This window comes from Microcebus murinus, chromosome 1, assembly GCF_040939455.1.
Source record: "Microcebus murinus isolate Inina chromosome 1, M.murinus_Inina_mat1.0, whole genome shotgun sequence".
Classification (NCBI taxonomy): domain Eukaryota; kingdom Metazoa; phylum Chordata; class Mammalia; order Primates; family Cheirogaleidae; genus Microcebus; species Microcebus murinus.
The window spans coordinates 5,655,673-5,670,632 of NC_134104.1; the positions used below are offsets into that span (position 1 = coordinate 5,655,673).

Consider the following 14,960-nt stretch of genomic DNA (forward strand, 5'->3'; position numbering starts at 1 on the left):
CCCCCTGCTCTCCTTTCCCTGCTCAAGGTCTCTGTCTCCTTGGTGTCATGATTTTCGCCACATACACATGCACAAACTCATGCTCACACACAATGCATGCACACACCACAAAGCCTGTCTGTTCACCTTCGTGTCCTGGCATTTTCAGAATGAAGACTGCTATTATTGCTTTTGACCCCAAGCTGTGCATGTGCTTTCAATTCAAAAACACAACCTTATCAAGAAAGAAAAAAAAAAAAAACTGGCTGGACTGAATAGGAATCACTATAACTTGTCATTAAAAGATTTAAAATCAAGGGTTGAAATCCCAAGGTACTTGACATTTTTTCTGCTCCAAAAAGCTGCACTTCTTTGTGTTCAATTGGTATGACAGGCAAGACTCATAGCGATCACCTCCCTCTCTCCATCTGCAGGTCAAAGAGAGACCAGGATTCAAACTTCAAGCATTAAGTTTGTTTTTCACTTTTACAACCTGCTTTCTCTTTACTTCCTACTATTTTAAGTCAATTGTCATTTAGGGAAAGAATCTCTCTGCCACAAAAAAAAAAGACAGAAATGTATGGAGTTGAAATCAACTCACACAAAGTAAGGTTACTCTAAAGCAATAGAAAAAGCTTTTGGGGGATTAACAGCTATAGCCTCAAATGTCTTAAGAAAGTAACAGTCAGCATTAAATGAATCCACAAGAATTTACCTGAAATACACAACAGTGGCCAGCACGTAGGGAGCATTTGGGGCAAGGTCTTTGCACCCAGCAATTCTTTTATCCCTAACAATTCCGGAGTAGGTGTTATCTTGCCCATTTTACAGACGAGAAAACTGAGGTTGTATGACTTGCCATAACTCGCCTAAGAAAAGACATGCTGAGAAGCAGCAGAAGCGAAAATCAAAATTGAAGCCTGTCTGCCTCCAAACTCCATGCTCATAATTGCTGTACTATAATGTCTGCCTAACTTGGGCATGACCAGCACAGGAGCCCAGAGTGTGCACCCTGAAATGTGACTCTGGGAGACCAGAAAATGCTACCCCAAAATATGACTCTAAGAGACCAAAATACGACGTCCCAAAATATGCCTTTGTGGCACAAGGATTATTTTGAGAAACTGCTGACACAGAGCAGCTCAGAACGCACAGCAGAAGTTACCCTGTCGTGAGGGTAACTCTCTTCCATAAAGGAGCCTCCATCCTCGAGGGTGTCTCCTTCCGTGCCCAAATGAGGAGGATGACTCAAATCTGCTTTGGAAACCTCGCCCTTGTTTAACTCTGCCTTTCTGGGTTACCTCCTGCACCTGCCCCCGCCAACGCCCTTCCTTCCTGGTTTCAGCTGAAGAGGGTATTTAAGTCACCTCTTTGAGATTTACTCGTGTCTCTGGGTAGCTACCCCCTACGCGTGATGTATGTGTGTTAATAAACTTGTCTCTGTTTTTCTCTTGTATCTGTCTTTTGATACAGGAGTCCGTCCCGGCTAAGAACTATAATGGCCAGGAAGGCTCTCCTGATGCTACAGAGGCTCCCAGGAAAATGTAAGGATTCTCCCACAAATCAAATCAACTTAGCTGTTTGGACAAGCAGCCCATAATAATAGGAACACGTAATCCTGGTCTTTGGAGTCAAACAGAGGGTCTGAATCCTAATTCTACATCTTACTAGCTGTGTGTGCCTAGGCAGGCTACTTAACTTTCCTGAGCCCCTATTTCTCCAGTTAGAAATAAAATTATATAAAAATAACACCTCTGGGCCAGGCGTAGTGGCTCATGCCTGTAATCCTAGCATTCTGGGAGGCTGAGGCGGGTGGATCGCTCAAGGTCAGGAGTTTGAAACCAGCCTGAGCAAGAGCGAGATCCTGTATCTACTAAGCATAGAAAGAAATTAATTTGCCAACTAAAAATATAGAGAAAAAATTAGCCAGGTATGGTGACACATGCCCATAGTCCCAGCTACTCGGGAGGCTGAGGCAGGAGGATTGCTTGAGCCCAGGAGTTTGAGGTTGCTGTGAGCTAGGATGATGCCACAGCACTCTAGCCCGGGCAACAGAGTGAGACTCTGTCTCAAAAAAAAAAAAAAAAAAAAAAAAAAAAAAAAAAACACGTCTGGCATATGGTTGTTAAAAGGACTAAATATGACAATATATGAAAAACCTTTCAAAGGGTATCTGGCAATCAGTAAACACGCACTAAATAGTCATTCCCTTTTCCCACCAAGAAGTTCACTTCACACTTAGGCTCAAGGCACTGCCCTCTGGGGCACAAACGTGAATGGGATGTGGATTTTGTCCTCAAAAAAATGACAATCTCAATTTACTACCTTGGTATTTACTCAAAAGAAATAAAAACATGCATGCACAAAAATACTTGTCCACAAATGTTTGTGACGGCTTTATTCAAAATATCCCCAAACTATAAATGACTGCAATGCCCATCAACAGCAGTATGAATAAACATGCTCAGGTAAGGCCATATTCAGCCACAGACAGGAACAAACTATTAATACTTCTCAGGAATTCACCCCACATGGAGAAGCAAGGACAGGTGTGTCCACTGAGCACTCAGCACCCCCAGCCAGTCTTCTCCTCCCTAAATGTTTCAGAGAGAAGCTCCCTGAACCGTGGAAATCCTACTTCTAACCGCCCTGAAACACCATCAAGGAGTTATTAGTCGATCTAATATTATTTCGAGGTTTACATCTCTTTATGAATCAAGTTAAAGGCTAGAGAAAAACATCTCTACTCCTTAGAGAAAAATAAAACCAGGTTGCATTTCTCGCCACTTTATTTTTAACAACTCTAAGTAGAAATTAGACTATGAATGTGATGTTTTTAATATAACCTTTGTTTTTCTCTCCAGACAACTTTTGTTTCTTCCCAGGTGTAGACGAGCAAATATATTTTTTAAAATACTAGAGAGAAACAAAACAAACTGAAATTCATTTGCTAGGACTAAGATGTATTTCAGCTCATTAAGGAATCCTCAGCTAGAAGGCAGAAGGACCCGTTCCCTCGGCTGAAGACACCCTGAGGGGCTGGCTGGGACACGGCATGTCATTGGTGGCAGTTGACAGCTAAGCACCAAATGAGATCTGGGTGCATCCTTGTCCTGCAGCATCAGTGAGCAGGATGTACCCAAGGACAGCCAGAATGGAAAAGGCAGGTGGCGATTTTAGTTTTTGCTCCCTGCAACCTAAGACTTTGGGATCTGAAGCCGCTGGTCAATTTCTAGAGACCTCTGTGGGCTGACCGTGATTTAATTCCTTCTATATCTGCAGCAGGCGGTGGCCACGGCGGGCAACCCAAAGAGCTGCAAGAGGAAGGTGATGGAACCGCCCTCTGACAGTTCAACTAGGAAAACAAAGTAGGCGGCTCACAGGCAAGAAGCTCGAGACGTCTTGCTTCAGAGAGTCTAAAGGCAGAATGCACAGACCCAAGGAGACGCAGGACAGAGGCGCACAATGCCCTCTGCCCAGCCAGGCACCGTGGGGGGACGGGGCTGTGGCCCAGGACAGGGAAGGAAGAGCCTCGGCAGAGACTGTTTCTGGATTTGGAGAAGGACACAGGTACATCTCAGCTCCAGCTCGGCCATTTCCAGAGAACTGAATGCCCCGTGCCTGTTTCCTCATCCGTCAAATGAGGGTGGTGTCCACCTCCTGGGTCCCTGTAGCCATTACATGAAGCCCTGGATACACAGCCCGACTCGTGGCGAGCTCTCAATCAGTGTCAGCGAATAAAAACAGCACGGAAGGCCATAACCTGATTTTAATCCTAGAGCGTGGGCCTGATTCACAGGAGTGCGCCTGGGAGCAGGCTTGGCTCTCCCGCGCTGAGCCAAGCTGAGCCTGCAGGACGCTGGACTTGCACAGAGTCCCGGGAGTCGAGCCCTCACCCACGTCCCTCTGTGCTACTCACATCCGCCCGGCTGAGCCCGTCCCACCTGCAATCTTCCACGCCTGACAATGTTACTGCATCTTTGAACAACCTCTGAATTTCCAGTTTAGAAGACAACTCGACACACTATTGATAAATTTTAAAGATTTCTCAACTCGGTTTTTCTACTTCCAAGAAAGTCCTTCCAAAACAAAGCGGCAAAAACGCCAAGGACCCTAGACAATTATGAAAGGCATGCCTGTGTTAGGGTCATGAACATATTTCCATATATCTGGACATATGTTCTATTAGGACTCAAAGTCTTGCAGCCGAGTAGGATAATCGTCCCCTTCTCCAATCTCGGTTCTGTTTATACTTCTATAATGATAGAGCCATTCTAGACTAAAGGAAGATGCTGTATATTTACCAAAATGGTCAATATGCAGTCAGTCCTCCACTGAGTTTAGACTCCTTTTGTACGATGCAAGAGTGTGAAATCCAAACAATCAATGCACATTTTGCCCAAAATAAGTTATCTTGGATAAAAGCATTATAAATGAGACACTAATTAGTTCACCAACTGGGGTGGAGGGGTTTTTTTGTTTTTCCTCCACCTGGTTGACAAATACCTTTATTGTCACCTTCTGATTTCAACTTACAGTACCCAAACTTGGACAGGTGGCCAGGGGCCTCGGGGGCAACGACAGACAGAAGCTTGTCTTTTGTCACCCCCCAGTGGTCACACTCCACTATTACAATGAGCCAGGGCTGCTTCACGCCAAGCTCCAGGGGCTTGCTCGAGTTTAACCGTGAACCGGTTCTGAAAGAAAACATTTGTAGACATCCCCCAAGAACCTCCCCAGGCACCCCATTTCATTCTCTGCCTCCACCTCTCACAATTAACTGAGAAAACTAAGAACTCAATGACAGCCGCTATCCTTGTACCAAAGGGAAGATTTTCATCCAAAGAAACGGAAATTAAACCCTGGAGCCAAAAACAAGGAGTGCTGAGGAAGGAGCCTGTATTGTTCAGTGGCTAGAAAAAAATGGTCTCTGGCCTTTTGGGGTTTTTTTTTTGGGGGGGGGGGGAGCTGAGGGTTTTGTTTTTAATTGTGGTAAAACATATATAACATAAAAAATTACCATTTTAACTGTTTTTATGTGTATAGTGGCATTAAGTACATCCTCTGGCTTTTTCTAGTTGTTTTTCTAACTGAAAAAAAAGATAAAAAATAATTACCTCGAATGTTCAGGCCTCCTTTATAACTAACAAATCAAACTCTGAACCTCCTAAACTTCAGATCATCATAGATCACCATTTTTCTGATCTTTTCTCTTTATTTTTTTTCCCCCAAAATGATTTTGCTTGTTCACTTGGGGTTCTTCTTTTGAATTATTCTTTCTCACATATTCACAATGCTACTCAATTTCTAGAAGCTTCCTATATTGAAAACTGTGTGGACTCTTTAACTGTATGTTGGTCCATATTTGGGATTTTCCTCACTGTACCACTGGATCTATTAACCACTGGAGGCTGGAGTGACAGGTGGAGCTGAAACCAGAAGAAAACCAATACTGTTTATATGGTGTCATTGGTCATTATATTTTTGCATGTCAATTATACTTTAAAGAATATTAAATGGGAGAAAGTAAAGATGTTCTTCCAGAACGTTAATTTTCTGACCTCAGGAAAACAATGTAAGAAATACACACATAATGAGTGTGATGCACACCAACTGGGGGATGGACACGCTTGAAGCTCTGACTCGAGGGCGGAGGGGGGGCAAGGGCAATATACATAACCTTAACATTGGTATCCCCATTATATGCTGAAAATAAATAAATAAATTCTATTTAAATAGGTGGTCTGGTTTGTTATCTGTGTTTATTAGCACAAATATTTATTTTCATTTTTTAAAATATAAGAAATACAAGGGAAATTGGCACCTAGCATAATCTATCTCCATCATATTCTATTAGGAAAGAGCTAAAAAGTCAGCTCTAAGCAACAGCAAGAAGCTTAAGGCCTATTTGTGTGTAGAGTTGTTAAAACAAATTATGCAAGGCCAGGTGGGGTGGCTCATGCCTATAATCCTAGCACTCTGGGAGGCCGAGGCGGGAGGATTGCTCAAGGTCAGGAGTTGGAAACCAGCCTGAGCAGGAGCGAGACCCCGTCTCTATTAAAAATAGAAAGAAATGAATTGGCCAACAAAAAATATATAGAAAAAGTTAGCTGGGCATGGTGGCACATGCCAGTAGTCCCAGTTACTCAGGAGGCTGAGGCAGGAGGATCGCTTGAGCCCAGGAGTTTGAGGTTGCTGTGAGCTAGGCTGACGCCACGGCACTCACTCTAGCCTGGGCAACAAAGCGAGACTCTGTCTCAAAAAAAAAAAAATTATGCAGGCATTTTAGATAGGTCATAACTTAATGCAATGAAATCAAAAGTCAAAATTAATTTTTAATTACACAAATTTCCATTTCACTATACTCTTTTACCTTATTTTTAGCAAAGAGAGAAACGTTTTTAAAGTTCAATGATTTGGAACAAAATAACCTAATTCTATTCAAAATGCCTCTTTTTGTTACAAGGGTAACAAGCAAAGAGCTGCTTTCTAGAGTTCACGAGAGCCACACGACTTCCGCAACCATAGGACACATTCCCAAACGACACAAACAGGCAGGCGCAGGAGGGGAAAAGTTGGTGGCCGCTCCAGGTTGAATTGCCATAATCATTATAAAAGAGGGACACGGCAGGGCGGGGAGACCATACTGCAGGAGAAACACAGGGAAGAGCACGTGTGCAAAATCTTACAGGAAAGAAAAGATACCTGCGGCGAGCTGAGGTGGGGCAGGTGGGCAGAGCAACAACCTACCTGGCGTGCACGTCATCGGGGCTGGACCAGCCGTTGGTGAACACACGCTCCCGGCCATCGGGTGGCGAAATCGCAGTCCCCGGCTCCGCAGCCATGGCTACGCATGAGTCGGCACGGGAGGAAGAGAGCAGCCACTCCCTTCAGCTCAGAGACGAGGAAAGAGCACTGGGCTGCAGACGTCGCCATCGTCCCTGCACGCCTGGACGGTGGGGTCGCAGGCAGGGAAGGCTCCCACGACGATGTGCACAGCCTCGCGGGAGGCACAAAATACGACGCGACCAGACCATCAGTGCGATGTGAGAGTGTGGACCAGAAAATCAGCGCAACGGGAAACATCCATCCCGACGCAGACGGCAAAGTGCAGACTTGGCAACAGACAGACCGAGGGCAGGCGCGCACGAGCAGAGACTGTGAATAACGAGATCACGCTCCTTGGGACGAGATCTTTTTCTGTTAATCTTTATTTATATGACTGTTCTCTGGAAAGCACTTCATTTTCAAAGCTAACTCTGAGACAAGTAGCATAAGGCACATACAAAGAAATACTTTCACTGTATCACAAAGAGACCTTGACATGGAGTTTTTCGGAGTATTAATAAGAAGGTCTAGTCATGCAAAGCAAAAAAAAAAAAAAAAAAACTTAGCAAAGGCCAAGAATGTCAGTGTCAGGCACATGGAAGTATGCACATGCTACGTTCACATTTAATTTCACGTTGCTACGATGAAGGAGCTATATCCATGGACATCTAACCATGTCAGACAGAGCAAGTCCTCGGTGAACCCCAAGTGCACTGAGAGAGCTGTGCTAGCTTCAGGCCAAAGTGTTTCGTGGAGTTTGGTTTGTGGGGAGACATTTGAATGTTGCTTCACGGCTTGGGTTTTCTAGAAGAAAGGGGAAATGTTAGGGAAAGACTGTTAAAGAGAGATAGAGAATGTTTACCTCAATCTTCACTGTTTAAATAACAAGGAAAGTGTTGCCCTTTATTCTATAAACCACTAGTTGTCATTTGATAGGTTCCCCCATGCAAGGAAAGGAAAATATATTTTTCTCGTGGAAAACCAAGCAGGTCTATATCCTTTGTCTGTACTGACGTGTATCACACACCATAAGGGGGTCAACATCTCAATTATAATTTCCCACTGCGTTTTCATGGAAAGTAGAGGGGCTGAGTTTACAGCTGAGTCCTGGAGGAGAAAATCTCAACGGTCCTTGGCTAGACTAGAGGACAGCACTAAGTGGCAACCTTCGGGGACATAAAATCCAGCATCTCCTATGGTACATTATTTGTCCTGGGACTTAACCATCAATTTGGATTCTGACTCCAATTCCAAACATGGGAAATGAGAATTCTTCCATAGTTCTATTCATTGCCATGTTCTACCTAAAATCATCTTCTCAAATAAAATGCACAGACTGTCCATGAGCTAGGAGACGGGTTTGTCTTTGGAAGCCAAATGGTTTGCAGAATACCTGGTTGCATCTCCACTTAGCATTTTAAAGAAGGTTATTGAATCTCTCCAGGGGTCAGGGGTGGGATTTAAGGGCTGCCTGGTTCACTCCTTCACTGTCAGGCATTTTGGTCTCGCAGAAGACTATTATGGACTGGATTCAAACTAGAACCATCAGAGAAACAGGCAGAGTGTGCTAGGCACAGCTGTACTTTGCTTTTTATTTTTTTATTTTTTATTTTGGAATTGGCATATAAAGAGCCGTCTGTCCACATTAAGGATTCTCTCTCAACTGTGCCATTTCACATTGAATACTTTTTTATAATTATCACATTAAAATTGCATAATTTTTAAAGCACTTTCCAAGCAGAGTGAAAAGACACAGACTTAAACAGTGCTTATGAGTCTTCTACTGTGGGTTTTGATGTGTTTTGTTTCTGGCATGAGGATAAATATCAGCATATTTTCATTTCCTGCCCTTCTGCAGGTAGAATTTCTTAAAAGTAGCCTGGGCAGTTTTATTTTCTTCAAAAAAAATGGGTCCCAACCCACTCCTTAGAAATGGAATCATGACCAAAATGACAAGCAATAGTCCTTAAAGTGGAGTTTTCTGTGTCCAGAGCATGAACGAAATCATCGGGAAGACATCAAATCATGGGCTAGACTCGCTTTGTAATTTAAGCAAGTGCATGATAAAACCTTTATGGTCTAATAACAAACTGCGATGACAACTCTCACCAACTCCAAGATGCCCGAAAAATATATTAAGCAATTTTTATATTAGCTTTTTATTATATTTTTATATTAGCATATTAAGAAGGGAGATCCCTACTATTCAAATTGGGCTTTGGTGCATAGAGCATTGCTATTTGTTAGCCAATATCTACAGAGCACCAGGGATCCTTCTTCCTTCTCCTTCCTTCTGCCCCATCTGGACAGACACCAAGTGTTATTGTAGACCTTAACTGTGTGCTCGTGAGTGCGTATTCCCTCATTATCACCTTCCCTGGCTGCCCGAGAGAAACAGCCAAAAGATCTGTCTGACATTTTTCAGTGGAGGCATCATATGGACAGTGAGGCACTAACAAAACTTGTTTTAATTTAAATTTTAAAAAAAAAACTCTTATAGCCCTAGAGCAAAACTGTGAGCATCACTGCCCTAGAGAATAAACTCCACCTCAAACAAAAAAAGTTGCAAGACCATATTGATAATAACGCAACATACACACAGACACGTGCCAAATATCTGGTAAAGCCAGATACTTTTATACCACTGAATGGTCTTCAGGTGTTTTCGTACATCCTGTCTTATTTATAAGCCTTACAATATTTAAGCATACCCTCCATTATCATCAGGTCCTATCATCTCTTTAACACTTAATAAGTATGAATTATGTGGCACTTACCCAGCTGTTAAGAGTAGCAATTATTTTTGCTACAAGCAGCAAAAGCTTACTTGTGAAAGATACCTAAAGCGACTCCACCATAGTCCAGTGTTTCCACAGGACTGTTCTGATTAATATTTAATAAATGAAAATGTAATATCGAGCACTTATGACTAAATCTCTGGCGGCAATAATTTTCTTGCATGAATCAAGAGCCAACTTTGTGATTTTTTTTTTAAGGTTATAATTTATTGGCATCATTCTGAACATCAATTTTCAGTCCCCTCCAAACGTGCAAGTGCTCGGTAGAGGAGTCTGGATAATAGAATGCTGATAAGAGATCTCGTGCTGTGCCTTCCCTTAAATGCAAGTTACACAGAGCAACAGGAGGAAGCAAAACAAAACTCTTCCTTGCCTGGAAGGTACACCTTTTCTAGAAATCCTATCACCCTCCATGCCCTGGAGCCCAAGGACTGGGCCCTCTGAAGGTCGCCAGCCCTGCAGCTCTGGAAAGGGGCATGGCCGCCAGCAAGATGCACAGACCCCATCCTGGGAAGGGAGACAGGTGGCTGTGCCCGGGATGCTCTTTCTCTGTTCCCAGGTAAACGTGACGCAGCTCGCACCCTGTAACAAGCAGGGGCTTCAGCCCCGGAATTCTGTAGCTACCTGGAGGAAACGTGGAAGAAATTAAGCATGGAAAGGCCTAAGAATCTTCTCCTTCCTCTCCTGGCTCCTCTTCTTCAGCTTCCTCTTCCTCGTCTTCCCCTCCTTCTCCCTCCTCGGTTATTTCTTTCGTCTGGTTTTAACCAAAATGGCATTGTTATCAAGAAGCGTAAGGGCCAGAGATACAGAAATGAGAAAAAGAACATAAAATCCCAGACTAGAGTTGAGAGCCACATACACACACACACACACACACACACACACACACCACACCACACCACACACACATACACTACACCACATAGACACACACACACAAACACACAAAGTCATCGTCCTTCAAAACACAGGCTTCGTGATCTGGAATCGTGCTGCAGAACAGCACATTCCTTCTAATCTATCACGATTTCTCTTAAGAATCGTACTCTTTACTCATATTAACAAATTAGTCTCATCAGATAACCTTTACAAATTCAGAAGGTAGATAGTTAGGAGAATAAAATACAAAAAGAATCTCAGCAAATGGAATTTTGTCAGAAAGGATGAGCTTTTAAATGCATGAGCTGCTTCTATTTTGTTGTAACAAGCTAATTTCTTTCAAGCCAAAGTTATCAGCAGCCTGTACATAAAATCTGGAATGAATTCCAAGTTAATAATATGTTTTTGTTCTGTTTTTATATGTAAAAAATAGGATTTTCAAGAGTAGAAGCTTGCCTAGCAAGAGAGAAACAAAAGAAATAATTATTGGAAAGACATCACTTGTAAATAATGAAAAATCATGATGTAGAATAAGTTAGAAATAACCTTTAGGTCTAAGAATAGGGATTAGTTTGATATGTTAGCATTAAAAATAAAGACACAGATTTATATTTACTACTCTCCCAAAGAGTAGTAAATGTACTAAATTTAAATCCCAAATGTACAGATACATTACATGAAAAATAGTAGATTACAAAAGAGTATTCACCAAGATTTGATAATTACATGTGCATGTGTGTGTGTATAGCGAGTGGTCATCTCTGGGTAATGGGGTTTGTAAGCTATTTTCATTTTTTTCTTTTATCTGTATTTTCTAAATTTTCCATAAATATCATGAATTATTTTGTAATTTCAGAAATTAACAAGAGTTTTTTTTTGGGGGGGGGAGGGATTTCTTTTGACATTTGGGACTCTGATGTTGATGACCCTGTGTTGAAACGCCTAGACAATACATGAGACTTTCGGTAAATTATTCTCCCTAGCCTTGTGCTCTCAACTTTTTCTTTAGTTCTCTCATTAGCATTTTAAAGTGATCAGTCCAAAAATGTTCAAAAACATAAAAGCAGGCAGGAGAAGGAATCTCCCACCGACTGCCCTGGCCCAGCCTGGCCTGCGGTCAGTGAGAAACCGCAGAACACGCCTGCAGCCCAGAGGCCCAGAGGTCCCGGCCAAGCCCTGCTTCTCTACCCACCTCCCCTGGACAGACTTGCCCCGACTTCCATCCCTTCTCAGCAGGTCGAAGGAGGCTTTTCTGGGTGTGTGGGCCGCATCAGCGCCCCCGTCTTATGAAGAACAAGGGCACCGTGGCTAAAGCTGAAAAGTTGTTTTAATCAAGCCGATTAAGCAAAACTATTAAAGATGGCACACCGTACCTCTTCTGTTGCTGTCTCTCCCTCTCCTTCCTTCGGTTCATAAATCGAAATTAAAGAAAGAAACATGAATTCACGTACATTTTACATTGAATCTGAAAATTAAGCACACTATAATAAAATACAAGCTAATCAAAATAAACAGCACATTAATTTATCCATAAAATATGTAAATAGCAAAGATATGATAACTGGGTGATCTCTACTTATTTCAGGCTTTTTTTTTTTTTTTATACAGAGTCTTGCTCTGTCACCCTGGCCAGAGTGCCGTGGCATCAGCCTAGCTCACAGCAACCTCAAACTCCTGGGCTCAAGCGATCCTCCCACCTCAGCCTCCCGAGTAGCTGGGACTACAAGCACATGCCACAACACCAAGCTTATTTTTCTGTTTTTAGTAGAGATGAGGTCTTACTCATGCTGGTCTTGGACTCCTGAGCTCAAGCAGTCCCCCTGCCCTCAGCCTCCCGAAACCAGAAGAATACAGGCATGAGCCATCGTGCCTGGCCTGTTTCGTGCATTATATTTCAAGCTCTTGGAATATTAGGAGATTAAAGACATTTTCCCCATCACTCATCATTATCATTAATTAGTTACTCAAGATATAATTAATTAGTAATATTGCTTAGTAATACATACAATCCTGTCTCTGTTTCCAAAACACACCACAGATCTGTAGTGCTATCTAGTAAAATTCAGACTGTATATGCAAGCAATTAAAAACCTTGAACAAAAATGTCTTTTCTGCTTTTATGCCCTTATAAGTATGCCTTTACTTCACCTTTGAACCAATTAATAAAAGTAGGCCAAAAAACTTTTTCTCTATCTGAAAAAAAACTGATAAATTTTCTGAATCACATAGTGTTTAAACACTGATTTATGGGTAAAGAAAAACACTTGCAAGGCACGTGTGGGTAGGGTCACCAAAAGCTCAAACAGGTCTCTCTTCGGCAAGCTGCCAAACCAGATCCGAGCAAGAGGACCAGGTTACATATACATCTCCTAAAAATACAACTCCAAGAAGGAAATAAAAGCATTTCCATCCCTTCCCAAAATGGCTCGGGGGCCGCAGTGATAAAATTATAAACCTCTCCGGAGCCAGAGATGCTACCATCGCCTTAATTAAGTAGAGAGATGTGCTTCTTAAGAGGGGTCCCTAAAATTTCCTAGTGCCCCACAACTTAGGCAGCGAGCTCAGGGACCCAGGGAGCAGGGGTGTTGAAAGCAACCCTGAGTCACATGTATCTTCTCACCCTTCTTTGGGCAGATGAGGACACTGAGGCCACGGAGCGACATCGCCTGCTGAAGGTCACAGGACAAGTCATCGGCAGCACTGGGACCCCTCTGCGTCTCCCGATCCTCCCTACTCCACCGGCTGCCTCCCAAGTCAGCACAGAAGGCAAGTCATAGAGAAGCCCACACACTTCCGCCTCCCAGCTCGGCCTGTTCCAGAACAACAGCCCGGGATTGCTGAGGCTGGCACTGAACGTGAAAGCCGGCAGAGCCGGCCAGGTCCGAGTCAGGCCAGGAGGATTTTCTCAGCGCTAACCTTTGCATTAAACTCCAAAGTGACACGCCGAGCTTTAGTGCTAAAACCGTGTTTCCCCGAAAATAAGACCTACCCATGAAGTGAGCCCTAGCAGGGTTTCTAAGCATTTGCGCAATACAAACAAGCCCTACCCCGAAAATCAGCCCTAGTGCTGGGCGTGGCTGCGCAGCACAACCCATGCATGTAGTCGCGGAGTGGGAAAGAGGACGAGCAGCCCTTCTCATCTGCCCCAACGTGACAGCTACTATCCCAGAGGTGACCGGAAAGGTGCGGGCAGCCCCACCTACAAGGTCGGCTCCCCCTGTCAGGTCCCGGCCATCCTGTGCGTGCTGCAAGCTGAGGCTTTGAAGGGAAAATAACACGTCCCCTGAAAATAAGCCCTAGGGTGTCTTCTTGAGGAAAAATAAATATAAGACCCTGTCTTATTTTCGGGGAAACACGGAATAATGTCCAAGGAAACAGAGTCCGGCACTTGTTGCAGAATCCAGGAGTTGCTTCCACAGTGGTGTGTTTGTTGACTGTGCCCCTTTAATGCTGCCCGGTCCTGCCACATCTCGTCCCTCCCCTGCCATGACTGCCAGCTCTGCTCACCTGGGATGCGGAAATGAGCTCCTGAGGAGCGATCGTCACCTCCGCTGGTCTTCCTCTCTCCCACCTGCTCGACACTGTAGCCAAGCAGCAACAAACCTCACCGCGCTACCCTCATGTTTAGGAAGTTCCATCTTCCCGAGACAGATCTATACTCCTTGGAATGGCTGAGACCTGCCGGCTGGCCCTCCTTCCCCTGCAGCCTCAGCCCTCAGCACCCTGTACTTCGGCCATCCTCAGTCGCATGCGACGTCGGCCACAGCGCACAGTGATAGTTCCAAGGGAGACTTTCCGAACCCACAGAGTTGAGTTAGGGGACCCTCTTATTTGCTCCCATAACCATCACTTGCTTGTCTGTCGCCCTAACTAGCCCGTGTGCTTGGGGGCATGGCCCGTGTCTCATTTGGGGATCTCCTGGGCCCAGCCACTGTCCGGAACCAAGGTGTCAGCTCAACAAAGGCGTGTTAGACGATTGCATTTGTGAACGCGTGCAATCTGCCGTTGACTCTTTGCATCTCAAAGAACGTTAACTTTCTTCTTAGCCACGTGGGATCACATTAAGATTCACCATATGCAGCACAGAATTATTGATTATGTCAAGTTTTACATTCTTCCACATCAAGTTGTTTTTTATTGACTGTATTCAGCTGAAACAAATGAACCAACCAGACACATGCTATTAACAAAATGGGGCCAGCCTGACAGCTAGCCTGGAGGGCCGCAGGACGTCTAACGGGATATAAGTCTCAGCTTTTACAGGTGAGCCCCCAACAATTGCGGAGGGGTCTAACTAGCACTCTTTATCAATATTCGAATTGACCTTAATTTCTTGAAAGGTAAGTAGAGAAAGCAAGTGCTCAGAGAATTTACAGACACGCTTAGCCTCGGAAGGTCAGGCAAGCTCTGGAGGACTTTGCGTCACCTGTCTCTGCCAGGACATGAGCTCCAGGGAGCGGGGACTTTGTCATTTTT

General features: G+C 43.9%; 1 protein-coding gene across 2 annotated transcripts in view; it reads right to left on the bottom strand.

Moving 5' to 3' along the window:
- Positions 1–6,523: 6,523 nt before the first annotated feature.
- Positions 6,524–14,960, bottom strand: part of SH3BGR (SH3 domain binding glutamate rich protein) — a 56,937-nt gene continuing 48,500 nt past the window's right edge. The window contains exons 6-8 of one of the 2 annotated variants that reach the window (XM_076000142.1): positions 11,858–11,887; positions 10,230–10,359; positions 6,524–7,611 (exon numbers count right to left, since the gene is read on the bottom strand). In XM_076000142.1, the coding sequence (XP_075856257.1) occupies positions 10,267–10,359; positions 11,858–11,887 (123 nt within the window). In that variant the 3' untranslated portion in view covers positions 6,524–7,611; positions 10,230–10,266. Of the gene's footprint in view, positions 7,612–9,059; positions 10,360–11,857; positions 11,888–14,960 lie in introns of those variants that run through there. The other variant, XM_012781783.3, reaches the window with a different exon arrangement.